At 37.9% G+C, this 22,620-nt stretch overlaps 1 protein-coding gene across 3 annotated transcripts in view; it reads left to right on the plus strand.

Moving 5' to 3' along the window:
• The window catches only part of calcrl2 (calcitonin receptor-like 2), an 85,240-nt gene that overhangs the window by 22,986 nt on the left and 39,634 nt on the right, over positions 1-22,620 (plus strand). Inside the window, exons 1-3 of one of the 3 annotated variants that reach the window (XM_008412737.2) lie at positions 4,215-4,255; positions 15,094-15,151; positions 15,261-15,435. In XM_008412737.2, coding sequence (XP_008410959.1) covers positions 15,098-15,151; positions 15,261-15,435 — 229 coding nt within the window. In that variant the 5' untranslated portion in view covers positions 4,215-4,255; positions 15,094-15,097. Of the gene's footprint in view, positions 1-4,214; positions 4,256-9,276; positions 9,297-15,093; positions 15,152-15,260; positions 15,436-22,620 lie in introns of those variants that run through there. The other 2 variants (XM_008412739.3, XM_008412736.3) reach the window with 2 other exon arrangements.

Consider the following 22,620-nt stretch of genomic DNA (forward strand, 5'->3'; position numbering starts at 1 on the left):
TTTAATGTTGCAGAGCTCAGTCGTTTTGCAAATAGTTCAAAGTTTAAACTGGCATGTTGAACATCTTTTATCTGGTCATTGTGTGCAAGATTTAACAACTAGAAAATGGCACAAAATAAGAATATTTTTTCCATTCTGATTGGCTGCTGTTAGGTCTACCAATTTTAACTTGAATGTTCATTGCATTTTCATAGACACCTGTGAAAATAATTTCTATTCTCTGGGAAATTATTTTTGATGATAAATACAGAAACAAGCATAAAAATCCAATGTTTGGATTTTTCTACATAATGGTAGTAATATTAATGATAACATAGTGGTCAGTGCAAAGTAGCCTGCAAATTCTTTGGTGGGGGGCAGTGAGGGACCTGGATAAGGGCTAGGGGGGCGCTGGCCCAAAAAAGGTTGAGAAACACTGCTCTAGTTGAATCTTCTTGAAATTTTGCTCTGCATGCCACTCAGCTTCTTCCTTTTCAAGTCCTAGTTTTTCCTGTAAAGCAGCAACCTTTGCCTTTAAAGCAGCCCGTTCTAATTCTGCTTTTAATCTCACAGATGAAGATGATGAGACTGAGCTTCCACATTGTAAGGAGGAACTACTTTTGTGTCTGCTTGTCCACCTAGATGTCACAGACCTGCTATCTGCAGGTGTTATCTGTTTTTCACACTCCTTGGTCTGCTCAGCTCGATTCAATACGTCTGTTATCCATCCTTCACAACGCCAAAAGAAGTCATCCATATATCATCATGCTTTGGTCTGAACCAGTCTTTTTGATCTTTCATTTATTCTTCATCATCCATAATTTTCTGCAGACCAGAGTTAAGCTCTTTAAATTCTTCTTGCAAGCCGCTAAAATCCACACGAAGCTTATTTTTTACAGCATCAATATTTGCGTCATTTTCCATTAACTGTTCAATTTAAGACCGCGGTAAAGCTAGCTGGTTCTGCGTCCAGCCGGCCCAGCACACGATATACGAGTGCGCGGTAGCTCAAGACATTATGGTACACTATGCTGCTTTAACAATAAAAGCGCACATCCTGTCCATGTTTGAGCTACTCAAAATAGGTGTCCAGCCGCTGCATTTGCAAACAGAAAATAATATATGCTTAAAAACTAATACAAAATAAAAACTAATATCTCTCTCTCTATTTATATATGTATATCAGAAAGTTGCAAGTAGATCCGATACATATTTTCAAAATAAAAGACCATTAAAATAGTACTTTGTATCTTTCTCCCTAAGTTGCCGTTCCCTTTGGTGAAAAACTCTGTTTCCAATGACTGCTACCACTTTTGGGTGGCAGAGGGACACCTCTAGAACAGAACCAGAAAGTGGCAACTAGATTTGATGTATAATTTCAAAATAAAAGACTTTCAAAAAAGTCATTGTTTTTATCTTTTCCCTCTAAGTTGCTGTGCCTATTGCTGAGAAACTCTCAGTTTCCAATGACTGCTACCACTTTTGTGTGGCAGAGGGACACCTCTAGAAGAGAACCAGAAAGTGGCAACTAGATTTGATGTATAATTTCAAAATAAAAGACTTTCAAAAAAAGTCATTTTTTTTATCTTTTCCCCCTATGTTGCCGTTCCCATTGCTGAGAATCTCTCTGTTTCCAATGACTGCTACCACTTCTGGGTGACAGAGGGACACCTCTAGAACATAACCAGTAAACGTCCACCAGATGTGATGTATAATTACAACAATAAAAACCTGATGAAAAATCTAATTTTTACTTTTCCCCCGCTAATTTGCCATGCTCATTGCTGAAAAACTTTACCAGTGACTTCTCTCACTTCTGGATGACAGAGGGAGACCTCTAGAAGACAACCAGAAAATATCAAACTCATATGATATATAATTTCAAAATTAAAGCCTTTTAAAATAAGACATTTTTACTTTTATATTAAAAAAAAGTAGCAAATGTAGTCGAGCTGCCTCACTCGTCATTTCGGGTTTAACTCAATCATCTTATTTATATACAAATTTTTCCTTGTTATATCCATCTCTATCTGTCTATGTATCTATCCATCTTTCTATCGCTATATATAAATACTACTTATATACAAACCAGATTCCAAAAAAGTTGGGACACAAGTAACCGAGAATCCGGTTAAAGGATTTTCAAAATAAAAGATCCTATTCACGGACCGGGGGTTGGGGACCACTGTTCTAGACGTCTCCCTCTGTCATCCAGAAGTGAGAGAAGTCACTGGTAACATAGAGTTTTTCAGCAATGAGCATGGCAAATTAGTGGGGAAAAAGTAAAACTGTGATTTTTCATCAGATTTTTATTGTTGACATTATTCATCACATCTGGTTGACTTTTACTGGTTATGTTCTAGAGGTGTCCCTCTGTCACCCAGAAGTGGTAGCAGTCATTGGAAACAGAGAGTTTCTCAGCAATGGGCAAGGCAACTTAGAGGGAAAAGGATATAAAGTACTTTTTTTGACAGCCTTTTATTTTGAAATTATACATCAGATCTTGTTGCCACTTTCTAGTTATGTTCTAGAGGTGTCCCTCTGCCACCCAAAAGTGGTTTTTATATATATATATATATATATATATATATATATATATATATATATATATATATATATAGAGAGAGAGAGAGAGATACCAGTTCTTATTTTGTATTAGTTTTTCAGCATATATTGTTTTCTGTTTGCAAATGCAGCGGCTGGAAACCTACTTTGAGTAGCTCAAACATGGACCGGATGTCCGCTTTTATTGTGAAAGCAGCACGGGTGTATCATAATGCCTTGAGCTACCGCGCGCATATCCTGTGCTGGGCCGGCTGGAAGCAGAGCCGGCTGGAAGCTGAGCCGGCTAGCTTTACCGCGGTAATTCAAGCACACCTCGCTGCAGCAAACAGAAAGGGGCAGGACGGACCACTGTCAGTCTCTTACCTTATTTAGAAATGGGACCATTGCATTCCGGAAGTGAAGGGGGCGCTATTTCCTATATTATCTGCGGTCTCCCGTTTTAATTTTCTTTTTAAATCTGTGATATAGCTTCATCTGTAGGAAGGAGTTTCACTCTCAGCATGTATTTCAACTTCTCTTTTTTATTTACTTCAGCGAAGCGCACAGCTTTTAACAATTTCGTAGCGTTCTGTGTATCTAAAACTCTTTTAGTCGCATCTTTTCGGGCCTGCTACTGCCTCTAGTGGCATGGGGTGGTAACACAACTAATATAATTATGTCACTAAACGAGAATGCCACAAAATCTTTATTATTTACTATTAATTTCGCCATTACTGGCAACGTGAAAGATAAATTATCTTCTAAAATACCATATTTTTCTTCAGGATTTAAAGCTAATTAGGTGACACAAACAACACCTTTACATTATAAATCATATCTATATATCTCCATCACTTATAGGAGGAAGAAATAAGACATGAAAAACAACATTATCAACAATAAAAAATACCATATACAATGTATACATAAGAAATTTAATTGAGCAAAAGCCAGTAACGAACAAATTAATTAGGTTCACAGACGAATAACCACGGTTGTTAAACAAGCAATTTTGACTCTTAAAACAATATAATTAAACTTATTAATAGAATCACAGTATCAACAATTTGAGCATCAAGTAAACACTTACCATGCTACATGTAAATGTTATCATTTAATTTGGCTAAGAATAATTATTGCACTGTCAATGAATGACTTCTAATAGGTGTTCTATATTAACCAGAGGAACACAGTAACGCCTTCATGAGCACAAACTGACGAAAAAAAGAGGATGGATGTTCTAAACCAGGGGTGCCCAATGGTTGAGTCGATCTCGGCAGGTGATAAACTGAACGCCGCCAGGACGCTGAGACCAGCACTTCCTCTTCTGCAGGCTTATCAAACATATTCACTAAGATCCTAAACGTTTGTAGCTTCATTAAAAAAGAATAATTATAAAAAGTCAACGAAACATGTTAAAATTAATAATCTGAGTAATTATTGTTTCAACAAGGTGTTGCGCAATTCAGTGCGTTTCGGTTCCATTAACAAAAAAAAAAGCGACTCAAAGACCGACTGACGAGCAGAGCAGGAGTTTAAATTAGCTACTCAACCACAGCTGTGTTCATGAGAGGCTTATTAATAATCGAAAAATAAATATCAAGCCTGGAAACCTGATATGTAATGGACTGAATGTTGTGTTTTTAATGTAATCTTAACTCGGATTGCGGGGCGCAGGTGGTTGCCACGGCAACGGGTGTGCTTAAACGACAAAGAGGCAGAGAATAAAAAGGTAGGAGTGGTTTTGAGTTGATCGTCTTTTCGGATTTTTTTACCTTTGTTTACCTTTGCTGTGGCTCATTACACCTGCTGTAGTTTCTGAATGTTCAGTAAACGACAAACTTGGACTAATTACCTTCTTGTGAGCATACGTCACATCAAATAGGACAAATATATTTCATTAAGTTTTAACAAATTCTACCGCGATAATTATGTGAAATTAAATTAATTATATCCCGACTTCAGAAGATTTGCCTTACCTTACTGGGCTCTCTCCTATCAGTCTGTAGTTTCTCATATTGAGGTCATCAAACCAAATTTCAGATCTACCATGACTGACTGATATCTGCTGGCATCAGGTTTGCAACCAGCTTCTGACTGAGAAACCAGTAACCTCCTCCCAGTGTCAGAATCTCACTGAGGAAGAAACTGGATTAGGTTTTCTGTCACTTTATTATTTCTGCAATAACTAATGTATATTCGCATATAAAATAAGTCAATAGAGTTTAATTTGCAATTTTTATGTCTGTGTCATAAGGTAGATCTCAGGCGGCTGGTGAGAGAAAAAGTAGATCTTGGTCTCAAAAAGTTTGTGCACCCCTGCTCTAAACAGTTTAGACAGAGTTGTTTTTGGTTTCACTACTATTTACCTACTATTTTTCCTGCTATTCCAAATATTCTTAAAAGATTGTCTGTTAGTCTGCAGCTCATGTGACCAAACCAGCCGAGGAGATGAAAAGCTAAAGCACTCAACAGTTAAAACTTGAGATGACTTAAAACTTAAGTTACATTTTTAAGTTTTAACATTTTAGCTCATTGTTAAAATGTTAACATTACTTAACTAGAGGTAATGTTAGCCAATGTTACCTCTAGCTAACTAGAGGTTTTGCACAAGTTGCACTTGTTGGGTAACCCCAAGATCACTGGGTCTTCTTAAAAGAGAGTGACATTTCTTAAAAAAATGTAGCCAGTGTTTTCAGCAAAATTGAGCTGACTGTCCTGGAATGATCCAAGGTATTTCAAATTTGCCATAGTTTCAACAGGTTGGCCAACGAGTGAAACTGGAACCACTTTCAAGTATTGTTTATGTCATTTTATTAGCTCTACTTCCTTAAGAAAATTAAAAGGTGTTTTGTGAGGAACTTTATATTTGCGGTTCCAGTTATGCGATAATTAATAATAAATAATAAAGACTTTGGTAATCTGATTTAGTAATGTATTTATATTAGTTGTGCTACCACCCCCATGCCACTAGAGGGCCTAGCAGGCACGAAAAGATGTGAAAAAGAAGTACGTCCAGACGGGGGAGCTGGGGGTGCTTGAGCACTTGCCCTTTTTGCTCCTTGCCCCCAAGTGCCCTTTTGGTCAATTTTTTATTTTTATTTTTGGTATTATTTCTTAAACCCTCTTCTGACACATAAAAACATGTACTAAAATTCTTTGCTTTTTTGTTTCTTTTTTGTACAACATAATAAGCCCTCCGGTCACCTTGTTACCTTTGACCTTTTGACCGTGACGCATGACGCAATTGCCTCTCGCGCAGTGAGATAAAGCGGCTAACTGCGGAGCTCAACGTAGAGAACCTTCCACATTACAGAACAGGTTTTGGTGAATTATAAAAAAAACGTTTTTGTTGAATAAAGTGAAGTAGACTTGCTACTTGTCAGATGACGGAAAACGTTAAAGTATCGTTTCTGCTTCAGCTCGGAGTCGCGGTTTAAACAGAGAGGTAATGAAATACAACACTGACCTCTTCAAGAACTACTGAGCGGAGGAGACAGCCAGGTGAGGAGAAACTGTTCTTATCTATCTATTCAGTATTTTTATCATACAGATATTAGGCTGTTGTTGTTGTGCTATTAGCTAGCTGCTAGCTAACAACTTTGCTAGCAACGCTAGATAACTAAAAAGCTTCATCCCTGTATCATTAATGATATCAGTCATTCTTTAGTTTTGCTTATGCAATAAGGGCACATCGCCCATCCAAAACCGATCATCTCCATAATGGATATATGTCCGATTTTCTAATTTCCTTTGCTGCATAATGTACATTTCATTTATTCAGGCGTTAGGTAAATATATCTTGAAGGCTTAAATAATAGTCCAAGGATATTCATTTAGAATTAAAAATAACTTGCCCTGAATTACCATGATAGATATAATGAATGTAATAAAAGTGTGTCATTAATGAAGGGGAAAAAACTCAACCCAGACTTTAAGTTTAGGGTTCACAGAGTATGAAGTTACATTTGTTTCCCAATTATTCAATGGAAAAAAAAAACTAACCTCAGTTAAGTAAAATAAAATTGTAATCAAAACTTTTGGAATTGTAATGATTCCTTTAAAAAAAAGTTTTGTTTTAAAAGACTTTTTTTTAATTAAATAACTAATTTTTACCAAACATAAACTTTCTTTTATTTGCACACATCAGAAATATTTTGTTGGGATTTTGGGCCCTGCCCACGACTTCATGTGAGAGTCACAAGCAAAACTTTGAGTCACAAACAAAAACTTAGAATAACAAGAAAAGATTCATGACAAGCGCAAATAAGTTTGTTTTGCAAAAAAGAAAATTCACTTCATGAGTCAAAAATGTGTGATTTAAATTTTTTTTAAAGTTTTTTTAAAGCAAGTCAGTAGGCTTTTGTCATGGTGACATGCATTAACAATTCAATTTTTGCTTTTTTTTTTCTCTGCAGTTCCACAATAAAGTTTGATGCAGCTCTGCTTTCCTGAATGAACCATCTTCATCTCCACTGCAGCAAACGGGCAGATCTTTTTTATGGATTACAGTTCACTAAAAGGTTGCTTTGTGCCCTTGTTTATAGTTTTAATAGTGTAATTATGTAAAGACAAAATATGCCTGGTGGTCCAGCTCTGATTTACATTTCTTGCTAAATTGCGGGTTTGAATATTGCAATACTTTCCTATAATAAAATAGACCTGCAGAAAGAAATTACTAATAAAATATCTTACATAGGCATAGTGTTATACTCTGTATAGAGATGTTTGTTAGCTTTGATTGTATATCTCACAATTTTGTAATTTATCATTGTTTATTAAACTTTGACAGCTGAGTGGCTTTAATATTGTGTCCTAGAATGCGGTTAGATGTGCCCTTTTTTGTTGTTGTTGAGCACCTGCCCCTTTACTGGTCTCTGCACGGGCCTGTTTTTACTGTTCGTTTTACACCGTCTCGTTCGTCCATAACGAGCTAGACTTCTATGTCTTATGGATGTAATGTCAACAGCACGTACCCTTCCACTTCGTAATTCCACCGAGTCACAAAAGGCTTGCCCTTTTTTTCTCATGTACTTCAGCCGCAGCTGTCCACTTTTCACCGCATCTATTACTAGACGTGTCGCTCGTTATCCAATTTACTCCTTTTCCAAAGTTTTTGTGCTGTTTTCCGGAGATAATTCCTTGTAAGTTGGGTTTGTTCCAAGTCGATACCGACTCATAAGTTTGACGCTCTCCGTCCTTCCCCTTCGGTCCACTTGATGATGAAAACGACAAAAAACCAGACTGGGGCCTCTTGATAAAGGTTAACGGTTTACTTCAAAAATAAAAACGGTACAAATGTTACTTTTCCACAAAAATAATAGAGTAAACAAAAGAGTCTTAAATGCAAGAGAGAGCGGTAAAAAAAACTGCCCAACTAAGTCTGCCTAGCGACACCCTCAAACAATTTACTGCAATTACATATGCAAATTTATAGCCCAATATAACAAATTAGTATGCAATATAACTTACAATCATTTTTATCCAAATAAACAAATTACCATAAGAAATCTAAACATAATTTATCCTAACGGTCTGAATGAACTAAAATTGAATTTAAGCTTCCACAATGGTATTACTGTGTTCAATTGGCCTGCCAACTCTCCTGACCTGAACCCCATAGAGAATCTGTGGGATATTGTGAAGAGAAAGTTGAGAGACGCATGACCCAAAACTCTGGATGAGCTGAAGGCCATCGAAGCATCCTGGGCTCCATAACACCTCAGCAGAGCCACAGGCTGATTGCCACCATGCCACGCCGCACTGAAGCAGTCATTTCTGCAAAAGGATTGCCGACCAAGTATTGAGTGCATAACTGAACATAATTATTTGAAGGTTGACTTTTTTGGCATTAAAACACTTTTCTTTTATTGGTCAGATGAAATATGCTAATTTTTTGAGACAGGGATTTTGGGTTTTCATGAGCTGTATGCCAAAATCATCAGTATTAAAACAATAAAAGACCTGAAATATTTCAGTTGGTGTGCAATGAATACAGAATATATGACAGTTTAATTTTTTATCATTACATTATGGAAAATAATGAACTTTATCACAATATGCAAATTTTTCGAGAAGGACCTGTATGTACGCTGCTTTTTTGGATTTAGCAATGTAGTTTTATTCGTTAGAAAACTCTACCCCCTTATTTATTTGAGAAATCAAAGTATCAAAAAGCTTTTAACTCTCTGGGATATTTAATAACATTGTTTTTCACAAACTTGAAAGATTGAAATTGTTTCATTATTGCAAATGTTGGTAGAAATATTTTTCTTTTAACCTAACAGCAAGTGAAGTTTAACAACATTAGGAAAGCTATTCACACACCTTTTTCAGAATTTTGCTTTTAATTTCCTTTACTGAGATTCAGGAAGTGTCTAAAAAAAGATTTAAAAACTTAGCTTCACATAGGAATTAACACAAGACTGAATTTCTCAGTCTTAATTCTTTAATATATTGGTCAGCAATCTGCATATTGCTGATGCTTTTCTGCTATTATGGTGTTTTATTCTCCATGATTCCAAGTGGCAAATTGACACAGGATTTTTGTTTCCAGTTCCAGATTTGCATTCCAGTTTGACAGTAACTGCCTCCAGATCATCTAACCATCACTTCACAGAAAGAAGTCAGAACTCCCTTAAAGGAAAATGTTCCACTTCGCAGGAATCATCAACATGGATACCAACAATAGCATTTATAAATAATTTGCTCTGCTACTATTTAGACGTAGAAACACATTTTGCTTGCCTGTGGTGCTTAAAGTGACCCAGCCAGTAAGTGTTGGGAGGACAAAGATGTATCTTGTTTAATCCGTAGCAGAGTTGTGGCATTGTTGTGGCTGAACTTAGCTTAAAAGAATGGTCTTTAAAGAGGAAGCAGCAACAAAAACATATTTCTTAATAAGCTGAGATACCAACAAACATAGAGGAACAGTATCTGCTTAAAGCAAATTTTCACAAAGCAATTTATGCATAATCAAAGTAGCATGTGACGATGTGGTGACAAATACATCAACTGTGTCTTATTCAGTTTTTATTGCTGTAGCGCCCTCATATACAGTAATACAAACATATTGGCACTTTGCTTACAAAGCTTCTATTAAAATAATTTCTTAAACATTACTGATAAAAAAATTCATTGCCCTGTGACTGGTTTCTTAAAGGTCTGTGGAATTGGAAAATCACTCAAATTGAACATAATTTGGCTGAAAAAACCTCATAAACTAGCACATTGCGTTCCGATCTGTGATCCATCCTGATGATCAAGAACAGATGAGAAGGAAAGTGTTTCAAATCTGTCAGCCTGTGAAAGGGTACATGCTCAACTGTGAAGCTTTAGAAGTCTGTGGCAAGTGAGATCTTTTAATAAACAGATGAAACGGAGACGAGATGTGATCCTTCCAAGGCCGGTCTATGGAAACCCAAAGTGGTCGATCTTCATGGTTCTTCCAGGAAGTTACAAAAGAGCCAGAACATGAAAATCACTGTCAGCCTCACATGCCTCAGTGAAGACTGGGGTTCATGATTCAACAGTAAGAAAGAAACAAAGATTACATCATAGGAGAAGTCTGAGGCTGCTTACTGTGCAAAAGGTCTGGACCTTCTGCTACTGAGAAGGGATTGCTTGCTAAAGGTGTGGAAACAGTTGAACTTTTAAATTTTACACAGTCGACAGAGTGAAGCTTGCTGGAAATTGCTTGTTCTATAAGTAACCAAGAGAGAAGTACCGATCCAAATGAGACAGCTGCTGATTTAATTTTTGGTAGCTTGCCCACAAGGACTAAACAGCTTCCTTTAATTCCTCTGCTGCCATTGCTAAAACTACAGAAAAATTACAACTCTAAAACAGAGCAGAAGATCAATGTCATGGACCTTACCAAGCTCCGCCCAGAAATGCCCCTCGAAAGTCCCACGTGACTTCATGTCTCACATTAACCTCCCCCTTTCAGAGCTTAGGTTCTATGGGATTTTTCGTTTCGACTGACTCTGCAGAGTATTTCTGAGTCGATTAGTTTAGCATTTCTGCCGGATTTTCACAAAATATCAGCCACGACAATGGACAAGGGAACCAACAAGTTCATGTCATCTTTTTTGGATGACATCAAGATGTTTTAGCCACGCAATGCCTCCAACATTGTGCGAGTTGCAGCTAAATGCTACCAGTCGATGAGGAAAACAGCAGATCCTCACACCCTCAGCATAAATACAGCTGTGGACAAGATCACTGATGCCTATTGTTCTTGCAAGGCTGGGTAAGTCGGGCATTCATGGCTTTGAAGGTTCAAATGTGCCTAGGACTTATACACGGTACTCGGTGCTAGCGTGGCTAACACGATTACAGTTTAGTAAAAGCTAGCGTGGCTAACACGATTACAGTTTAGTAAAAGCTAGCGTAGCTAACACAATTACAGTTTAGTAAAAAGCCTTTTCAGGTGAAATAAAATCTTTAATGTATGTCAGATACGGTACACATTGCATATTGATCTGTTCAGCTAACGTAAGGCTGTAACAGACAGGCTTCAGGATGTAGAAGTTGTATCGGTACTGCCATTATGCTGTACTTGGCTAAAAGGTTTTCATAATGGATGTGTTTATTATTGAATTTTTTTTTATTCACTAAACACAAAGAAAGCAAAGCAATAATACTTATGCCAGCAGACACTTTGTTCTTATTGATCCTACGACAGTTGAGCTGCAAATGCGGTCGTGCACAAGCGTTAATCCAAGCAAAGCATTCCGTTTCAGATCTTGGAAATCTGTGAATTTTAGTTGCACAAACACGATCAGGATACCTGACATCGCCTGTACAGATACCCCACTGACGGAAAACCATTTTTTTTCGAATCTTGACGCAAAAACTTTCTGTCGGTCTGGTAGTCCACAATGTACATTAGCATGAGTTTGTGAGCCGGTAACCCACATGATAGCTGCGCTGTGACGTAAAATGGGCATTAGCTGTGGTAAGGTCCATTGTTTACATTTTCCCCTGTTCACTGATTGGCCCGGTAAAACGTCTACAGAAGGAATTCAAGACAATGGGAGGAAACCCAGAGTAAGTGAAGGGAGATGAAAATTGAGCTGAATTGTATGGTAAGGCGATAACCAGGCAGCCTAATAAAAGCTAAAACTTAACTAATCAGCCAAAAAATATCTTGATTTCCAAGACATTTGGAAAAATATCCTATTAACTATCAATATAAAAACAGTTTTAAAGGTACTCACCCAGTGGCGCCGCCAAGAGTCTTGGGCCCCCTGACAAAAAATTAGACTGGGCCGACCCTGCACAGCTGATGTTACATTTTTTAAGTCTATTTGACCAATAAAAAGCGTCACAATTGTAAAGGCTTGCAACTGCCTTGCTTTCTTTGGTCCAGTTCTAGTACTAGCACAATATTCACTGCTAGTGAATTTTACATCCAACAGTCCGCATACAGTATGCAAGTAGGTTGCATAAATTTTTTCTATTAGTTTTAGATTACTGAAATATCTCTCCCCATGAGCAACAGTCATAGGCAAACGTGCAAAATACACATAAAGCAATCCAGACTTCTCAAAAAATGCTATGTAGTTGTATTTTATTCAAGCTGCAGTATAACTTTAACAAAAATATGTTTTCTCCATATTTGTTAAAGTTGTCACCATGTTGTGACAGTTTGTTATGAGACAGATAATCTGTGAAAACAATCAATCTCCTCCACCTCCTCCCTGAACTACTATTGCTAGCTAAAGTAATGCAACATTCTGGCCAAAACAACCAATCAGAACCCAGCATTGGGGATGTACACCCGAGTTCTCAGATGTGTGTTTTTTTGGTCTGGGAGTGGGAAATATTATGTTTTTACTGCTAAAAACAATCTTCAAAAACACAACATGATTAATTTTGAAATTGACAGGGCCCCCTTTTTTTTTATTTCTATGAACAAAAAATAAATAAAATAAATTGTGGAGGGCCCCCTGTCAGTCAGGGCCCTTAGAATTGTCATCACTCTTCACCCCTATTCCGCATCCCTGTACTCGCCCAACATATTTATTTACAAATAGAACATCATAGCAACAGTTTATCACAATGCTGGTAGTGAGATGGTCTGCAGTTGGTGTGTTGCCTCAGGTTCTGGGCAACTTTCTGGGTTTGATTGTGGATTTAAGCACCTGTATTTGATGTTGTGTGTATTTTTGGCCTGAGAATATGAATCTGACACTGGACAGTTAGAGCACCAGTTAGACAAAAAAGTTACAACCAGAAAACTTAAAGGATTTTACTCAGAAATACTCTGAGAACATTTCAACTACAACAACGGGCAGATTGAGCTGATTGTTATTTCCTGCTCTTGGCGCTAGTTGTCAACTCACCTTTGACCCTTCCTTCTTCATGTCGTTCTGAGGATCACAGGTCAAATTGCTTACGCATGCAGATATACAGCATGCTGGTCTATGCAGCATGAATTTGTGACACATCCCTGAGCTAAAATCAGCACAAACATCCAACAAATAAATTTTTTTGTAAATTTTATGGAAAATAACAACTCTTTCCAGCATTATGATTTATTCATTACATTTTTCATAAAGTATGGTTAAGCGCTTTCACCATCCAGCTCAACACGCGAGTAAAATTGTATTTTTGAAAACCAGATTTTGGTCCAAACTCATTCAAATTTTCCATCCATCCATCCATTTTCTTGACACCCTTATCCCTTGGTGGGGTCGGGAGGGTTGCTGGTGCCAATCTCCAGCTAACGTTCCGGGCAAGAGGCAGGGTCACCCTGGACAGGTCGCCAGTCTGTTGCAGGGCAACACAGAGACACACAGGACAAACAACCATGCACACACACACTAACACCTAGGGGCAATTTAGACAAACCAATTAACCTGACAGTCATGTTTTTTCATTCAAATTTTAATATGTAAATTTTTTTGTTCCTGTCTATTTATAAGTGTGTTGGTTTTAATTTGTGATTAATTGATTCATTGCTTATTGCAACAGGCCTATTGCGAGTTGCCTGGAGAGGGTTTTATTTGAAAACAAAGTTGTCAGGTTAATAGTGAATATTTTTGCTTTTGACCGCTTTTAACAAATTTCTTTTTGAAAGGACAAACAAAAGCATAAAACAAAAGCTTTTCAATCTAAAGCGAAAACCCAAATAACTGCTTGATTTACAAATTGATTGCACGCAGCATTTATTGGTGACATTTGCTCAGAGTGGCAGCTGCCAAATTGAAACAATCATGTGACAGCATTGGTGCTTTGGTTTGTGATGTCTTAACAATCGGTACATGTCTCTGTGTGCATAACATTGAAGGGTGCTCATTGTTTGCTTCTTGATGAATGGACTTGCAAATCATAATGTTTGTATTACTGTGCGTGTCACAGTAACAGTGAAGGAGTGTCAAATTCAGTTCAGGGGGAAAACAAATCATTGTACAATTCTTAATGCAACGCCTCCTGCCAAAAACATTGAGTTTTGTGTTAAATGGCTTGGCATCCATTACTGATGTTCAGTGGCTTCTGATCGGCCCCTGTACCAACAAATACTGTGAACATTGCCTCACTTCATTTAGTTTTAACTTTCTGTTTTATTGTTCATATAGTTTAAACATTTTTCCTTTTAACTTAAATGTCTTATTAATTGGAAGATTTAAAAACATCTCTCAAAGTTGGATATATATTGATACATTTTATCCAAACCACAACAAAGATTTATTAAAGCGTACAGTATTGTTTTCCAACCACACAGTGCCATTTTATAGCACAGTCAACTAACCATGTTAACTTCAGTGGTTAAAAAATACTTTAAATTTCAAGCATGACTTAAACAAAATTTGACTTTGCAATTTAGCGTCTTGAAATTGGTCTTCTTTCTCTTTCAAATCTCCTGTTCTTTCTGAAGCTCCACCTCCAGGAATTCATCCCAACATGGCTCCTCTATTAACCCTTTAACAACCTTTTTACCAGCGCTGCTCTGAGCAGCAGCTCCTATAATGAGCTCAGCAATTCCACTAGCTGTTTCTAATTGCTGCTGGCTAGTCTGAATGAGTTGAGTGAGAACAGCTCTGATTTTCATGTTGTTATAACTGATGTAAAATTATTCTTTATTCACTCCTAAATCCAAATTCACAGTGACTGGGAAATCCTGTTTACTCTGACTGAGCGTGTCAAGTTGCACGTAGGTTTATAGACTCTGCCGGAGAGGCGCAGGGGGGAGTTCATTAGTTCATTAATGCTGAAACCGTTTAAGGGAATTTGCTGCCCTTTTGCCCAGTAATAATAATAAACACACATCTGTTTCTGTGACCCTGAGGGGACAGCAGAGATGAATGACTGCAAGAGCATGAACTTCCTGTCCTCATAGATGAGAAAATGCATGTAATGTAAATAAAAGTGCAATGTTATCTTTAAACTAAAAGCAGCACAATATGTCCAGAGATTACTTTACAGTTAATAAGTCCACTCAAATGATATGATTTTTTTCCTTTATGGAAAAGAAAATCAAGTTTATCTTGTAGTCGAAACAATTATTACTTAATTTGCCGACTTGGTTCTTAACGTGAAATGTTTGATTTCTCCCTCCTTTAGAGACATGTGGATGAGCCTCGCTCTCTCACTCATGGCTGCCTTGGCGCTGGGCACAGAGGTGAGTGCAGCTCACTGTAATGCTTTTATGTCAGAACATGGGGCTTAACATGTGTAAACATGTTAATGTTTAATGGTAAAGATAATGTTTTTGGTTGCACTACACCCAGGTCTTGGTCCCTCAGGATGTGGGCTCACTGGATCCAGCTGAAAAGCCAGCAGACGAGGCAGATTTCAGCTATGTTGACTTCGCTTCTCTGGGTGGAAATTCCAGACCTCAGATCTTGAGGGCTCAGTATGAATGTTACCTGAAGATGATTCATGAGCCACTTCGCACAGATGAAGGTGAGGAAGGTCATCATTTGGCCACTTGTCCTTTATAGCATTATGTACAGCATTTTTTTGTGTGTAAAGCAAATCTGTGGGCCATATCAGACAGAAAAATCTGTTTAATGGCAGAGAAAAATAAATATATTAATTTCATGAAATAAATGATAGGTTTTAATATCTACATTTATATTTGTGCTTTCAAGCTTCAGTATGTTACTTTTCCAAATTTTGTTTTACATATTTGTTGAAACTGTTACCATGTCGTGACAGTATACTATGAGAAGCAATCTGTGAAAAAGTTTAGCTCCTCTGCCTTTTCCCAGTGCTCCCAATACTAACTGGAAACAACCAATCAGAACCAGGAGGCGGGTCTTAGTGCTGTCAATAACAATCTTGTGTGATACTGCTCACCCCCCTGTCCTCCACTATCTGATCCCGCTACAGCTTTTCACCATCAGCAAATCTTGTTGTGAATGCTAGGCTAGTTAGCATAGTCACCGAGGACGGTGGCTAAACTTTCTTGTAACAATAAATTGTTTCTCCAGTATTCGCACGTTTAGCAGTGAGGACATGATGTTGATTGATAGCGCTCCCTGGTCGGGAGTATTTCATTTCTTCAGACTGCAATTAATGCTCAGGATTGGAATCTTTCACACAAGTCATGAGCTTCTGCCCCAGGAGTCAACTAATCTGGTTTGGTACCAAATAAAGACACCAAGAGAGTTGTCATCCTGTCAACTTTTCACCTTGCAAAGTCAAGCAGAAAAGACAAAGAAATGGTGGCTTCAGGGAAGTCTGCTCTGAAGGAAAGGAAACTTGCCTTTTGTCTCTTTCTCAGCACCATTTTCTCCTGTTCGTTGCCTTTCAAATGTTATGTTGTGCAACTTAACACTAGCAGGTTTTCCATCCATTGTTGACAAGCTTTAAGTGGGCGAGGATTTGGTGAGACATTTTATTAAAATATACACACCATTGTTAAAGAGAGCATTTATATTACTTTTCCTGCTCATTTTTATGTGACTGCCCTTTTGACATAGTTGTAAATCTAACCATTCTTGCCATTTCCAGGTAAGTCCAATATTAGCTTAAATTTTTTCAGTGCTCAGCTTGTTTGAATCACCCTGGCTCTGAAAGGAGAACATGTCACTCCAATAATCACACAGTTAACATTTGAATTATCCCTCAAGTGGGCACCTTCACGCACAACCAGGACAAAACATTTTCGAACATGACATCGACCCCTTTCTGTCTTTTACATTAAGCGAGCCTTGAGACTAGACATGCCAGCTAATCCATTTCACATTTAATATGAAATTTGTTCTGAATATATAATGCCTTTGAGTGAAAATGTTATGTTGAACTTTTTCTTTTCTTAAAAAATTCAGCTTTCACTCATAAAAACACCTTTCACTGGGAAAGGTGTGGGTTTTTTTTTTTCTTCTTTTTTGTTCTTGTTGCAAACATCCCATTTGAAATTATGGCTCAAAAGGGAAAGTCTGGGAAATATTAACCAGGACTGGTCTCTCAACTCTAGTTCTTATTCCAAATATGTAGAAAATAAAATAATAACAAATAATAAATAATAACAATCTTTATTGTCATTACTGCTAGAGGGTATTTAATGCATTTTATAAACTGTTCTTCAGTCTGTTAGTTCTTGCTTTAATGCTCCTGTATTTACAGCCAGATGGCAGCAGCTGGAACAAATTGTGACAGGGCGTGGATCCCATCTCATTATTGGGGGGGACCATAAAAAGGAAAATTTCTTAAGACCAATTATGGGGGGGCTCGGCAAAGTTACAGTGAAATGTAACTTAAATTGTGGTTTAAAGAGTTTTTAAACCACATTCAAGCTGCAGGACCAAAAATGACTAGTAACGCACATCAAACGTGTTTTTCTCAGTAAGCAACCTATTGAGAAATAAAACTAAAATTTAAATGTTGCTTCTATACGAGTTTTGTTCAGTCTGACTGATCTATTTTCTGCTACAACAGTGTTTCTCAACCTTTTTTGGCCCAGCGCCCCCCTAGCCCTTATCCAGGTCCCTCACCGCCCCCCACCAAAGAATTTGTAGGCTATTTTGCACTGACCATTATTTTATCATTAATATTACTATCACTATTGTAGATGTTTTGATTTTTATGCTTGTTTCTGTATTTATCATATAAAATTATTTGCCAGAGAACAAAAAAGCCATAGGAATAGAAATTATTTTCACAGATGTCTATAAAAAATGCAACAAACATTCAAGTTAAAATTTGTAGGTCTAACAGCAGCCAATAAGAGTGGAAAAAATATTCTTATTCTTTGCCATTTTCTAGTTGTTAAATATTACACAAATTAGCAGATAAAAGATGTTCAACATGCCAGTTTAAACTTTGAACTATTTGCAAACGACTGAGCTCTGCAACATTAAAACATGGATAGAACTGTAACTACATTAATCATAACTCTTCTTCTCTTCAGTGTTTGTCAGTTTCTGGTGGTGCAGCTCTGTGCTGCCTTCAGGAGAATGGGACATGAGAGTATCATCCATAAAATTTCACCCACATGGCATTTATTGTGCAAACCAGAACTTTCAGTGGAAAAATAAAAGTTCCAGATCCTTTTAATGCCATACAAATATGAGACAGAAACATGGATTATATCTTTATATAGACCTGTCTATTGATTTATAGATTAATAGTTTTACTGGACAGAAATTACAAAGAACAAATCTGGTTCTTAATCAAATCCTAATGAGTCAAATTGAAAGTGTCATGGAGTCATCAGCCTCATGACATTAACACTGACATGAAAAATAATATTGAAGAAATAAAAATAAATATATCAAATCTAATTAAAAACATAAATAAGTGATAAGATCTTTACTGTTATGGTCTGTAAGATATATTTATTCTCAGTACTAGATGTGGTCTCAACAAACCCATGACATTTCAACAATATTATTTTACCTTTTATCTGGAAATAGTGTCTGTTTATTCTTGCCATACAGTCCTCTGTATTAATTATTGCTCGAAAGGTCTTGCCATACCAGTTTATTCCTCTGTATTTACTTTAGTTTCTTAGTTTATTCTTGCATTTTGTTCTTCATTCATTTCCATTTAGTTTTATTTGATTAGTATTATCCTCTTGGTTTATTGCTATGTCCACTTTAGTTTCTTTGCTGTTGCTACATTTATTTTATAGTTTATTGACGCTCATCATCAGTAATCTCATCACCTGCTGCGCCGCCTAATCGTCATGTGTTTCACATCATGTGTTGATTTTTTCACTGTTCAGCGTCGGATTCTCTGTTTTTATGCCATAATTCACATCTAGTTTGTCGCTCCGTTTTATGTCCCGCTTCTCCTGTTTCAGAGTTTTGTGCAATGTGCGCGTCTTTTTTTTTTTTAAGCCCCTAAGGTGCAGGGCAGTCGGGAAGCGTATCGATGGGGAAAAGGCAGACTAACATAAACCTTTTAAAACAACGGAAACAATTTCTGCATTCTGATAATAGAAATTTAAAAGTGCTGTGTTGTTCTATCACCCCTGTTTCATACCGGACCACTTACAGCTCCGTGTTAACACTATAAAATGAACGCTCTCTATCGTGGAATCACCCATGGAGGGATTTCTTTATTTCTTTATTTAAATGGGTTCATTTTTCAGAGGGATACACAGTGAGGGTATCATGATTTTAGCTACCAGTAGCAGGAGAATGGAGCTGCCCCAAGAAGTTAAACACCGAATAGAAGAGCTGCCATCGATACAGTTGCAGACAAGCATGATTTAATGTTACACAATACAGTTTTACCAAGTTGCTCAAAGTCTAAACTGGCATTGTTGTGCATTTAAGGTGTAAAGTTTACCTTCGACCAAACGCCCCCAAAGGCATCCCAGCGCCCCCCTTTTGTAAAAATGTCCGCCAGCGCCCCCTGCCGTCCTCTGAACGCCCCCTCGGGGGGCGGTACCGCCCACGTTGAGAACCGCTATGCTACACCTTTGCAAAATTTTAAGGTTCTAAATAAAAAAACTTTAATGAGTAACTGCTCTTAATAAAATATCTCATAAACATTGATTTATTGGAATGGCTCCCAATACAAGTTATGGGCTATTTAAATTATAACTTAAGTTGTTTAATTTTCAAGCCTTTTTTTAGTTTTGCCATGTCCTGGGTGACGGAGAACAAACAAGTAGATAGAAATTAATATCTGGGGGGTATTGTACCTTAAATGTAACATTTAAAGCACCAGGGCTTATATGGAAAAATATTCAGATTTTATTTTGTGGTTTAAAAGACTCTACATTGAAGACAGTGAGAAACAAAGGCATAGGTTTCTTTTTTTCTATCTGTTCTCTCTTGTTTTCAACTCCCACACTTTGAGCAGGTCCACTTGCTCAGCCACTGGTCCCTTTTCAAACTCTTCTAATTAACTAAACGTTAAAGAGTTAAATATGAATGAGATGTTTGATACCTTTGACAAAAAAGCTTAAGTCTATGAAAGCAGTGTAGCAATTTAGCTAATGAGGTAGCTCATCATGATTCAGCCAAAGTAAGAAAATACGCCTATGAATTGTGACTGGGGTGTGAGGAGTCTTTTAAAATATCCTTGGCTTTCCTGAGGCAGAGGGACCTGTGGAGATCTTCAAGAGAAGGCAGAGAGCAGCCAATGGTCTTCTCAGCAGATTTTATGATTCTGTGGAGAGTCTTCCTCTATGCTGCTGTGTAGCTGAGGAACCACACACAGAGACAATAGCAGATGATGCTTTCAATAGAGCATTGACAGAAGGACACCAGCAGTTTTTGAGAAATATTGTTCATCCTCAGGACTCTCAGGAAATAGAGTTTCTGCTGGGCCTTCATTGCCAGTTCAGCTGAGTTTACACCCCAGGCAAGGTTATCCATTATGTGAACTCCCAGGAAACGGAAGTTTGACACCCTCTCCACAGGCTGTCCGCAGATGTTTAGTGGTTCAATGTCTCTTTTAATTCTCCTAAAATCCACTATGATCTCCTTGGTCTTGGCTGTGTTTAGGATCAAGTTGTTGTCAGTGCACCATTCTGTCAGTCGCTCCACCTCATTCCTGTAGGCAGACTCATCGTCCCCTAGATGAGGCCCACTACAGTTATATCATCTGCAAATTTAACGAGGGTGGTATTTTGATGGACAGAAACACAATCATGTGTGCACAGCGTAAAGAGCAGAGGCACACAGCCTTGGGGAGAGCCAGTACTGATGTTGATGGATGAAGAGGTATGGGGGTCCATTCTGACTCTTTGTTTGCAATTCGTCAGGAAGTCCTTGATCCAGCAACAGGTGGAAGAGGGGATTCCCAGGTCTGCCATTTTATGCACTAATCTGTCAGGGAGGATGGTGTTGAATGCTGAGCTGAAATTGATGAACAGGATACGTGCGTAGCTATTGTGATTCTCCAGTGTGACAAGACATCATGGACAGTGGCAACAGCATCTTCAGTTGGCCTGTTAGCTCTGTAACTAAACTGGTGTGTGTCAAAGGTGCAAGGAATCAATTATTGAATATGACTCTGAACCAGTCTTTCAAAACATTTCATCACCAATGGCGTGAGAGCCATTGGTCGGTAGTCGTTCAGGCAGGTGATGGGTGATTTTTTTTAGGAATGGAAACAATGATGGAGGATTTCAGGCAGGGTGGGATTCTGGCTTGAGAAAGACAGCAGAATGAACTTATCCCGGACCGGTAGGTGAGTCTCACATTACAAGCCGCTCTGCGACCAAGCAGGCTGTGAATATAAGCAACACTTCGGGTGTTATTGTCTCTCATCACTCCCAGATGGGACTGGCTCATTGCAGAGAAACAAGCTCAGGGCTCCGTTAGTCATTATCGTGAGTTAAAATTTTCACGAAAGTAAAATGTACGTTTTTGTGGCGCTTCTGTTATTTTTTTTGAAGGGATATATAAACGTTACCATAGCGACCAGAGTCAGAGCGTTTGGGCTGCGGTCGAGAGGAGATGAGTTGAGCTTGTGTCTGGTTTAGACGGAAAGATTTAAGAATTGTCGGCCGATTCTCCAAACCTCTGTGACCACAGAGCTGATAAAAGTCCAACAGATTCGATCGGTTCTTGTCTCCAAGGCAGGAGCAACACGAACCGATTCCAGTCACGAACATCCCGATTCCAGAGGATAATTCAGTAAAACACCTAACATAGCGGGAATTTAGAATAACCAAACACGGATGACGATGTAGAAGTGTCGTATGAAGTCATTTTAAGAGATTAAAGATGTAACAAAAAGAAAAGGCAGTGGATAAAAGACGACGGGAGCAGCCGCTCTATTTGCTGCACTATGATTTGGAGGTGACTATGTTTTTTCATAGTTAATATTTTTAACTGAATAAACATAATAATGACCTTTAGATTTAGTAATAAACATTTCCACATATCATCTCCGATATCCACCAGACTCTCAGTTACGCGATATGTCAGCTGTTTCGGATTCCCCTCTGTTCTTGCGTCACCGCGCTTTTTGATTGGCTACTTGTCACATTCAGCTGGTTGTATTCTCGTTCCAAGTCAGGGAAAACCCCACAGGCTGCGATAAAAGGGCCAAAACAACCCAAATAGGGCATATTATTCAGTATTTAATGGGAACACCAACATGCAGAAGCCTTATCTGACTGTTCATTCCCCCTTCCCCACTCCCCCCGGGTCGCAACAACATTTCCAAGTCTTGACCGGTCCGCAGTAATAAAAAAGTGGACCACTGATTTAGCACATGCTAGTAGCAACACGAAGGATCAGCACTTTTACTGTTACAGTTACCGTTCGGAAACTACCGTAATCAGTTCATTAAATTTAATCTTGGCAACTTTTTTCTTTGTCAACCCTAATAAATATGATATTCAATTGACCTTTTATGACTCAAATTTTGGTTGTCCCCCCGCTGTTGCTGCATTGTTGTGGAAAACCGGGAGAGATATCTGAGGCTTAGATGTATGTTTACTGATAAAAAATAAAAAAAAACAACTTTGGGGTTGTGGCTCATGGTTCAGTGCGGCTCATAGTTCGGAAAATACGGACTATAATCCTTGGATTTATTCTGTGAAGAACCCAAAGAGGGTTATTTGATTGTGCTTTCTGGAAAACAATATATATTTACATTTAGGCACTCCTGCAATTGTCACACTTTTTCTCTTACAAACTGACTCCGGCCCCCAACCAGAGAAGGAAAACGTTA

Source organism: Poecilia reticulata, chromosome 7, assembly GCF_904066995.2.
Source record: "Poecilia reticulata chromosome 7, P_reticulata-male-v2, whole genome shotgun sequence".
Classification (NCBI taxonomy): Eukaryota; Metazoa; Chordata; class Actinopteri; order Cyprinodontiformes; family Poeciliidae; genus Poecilia; species Poecilia reticulata.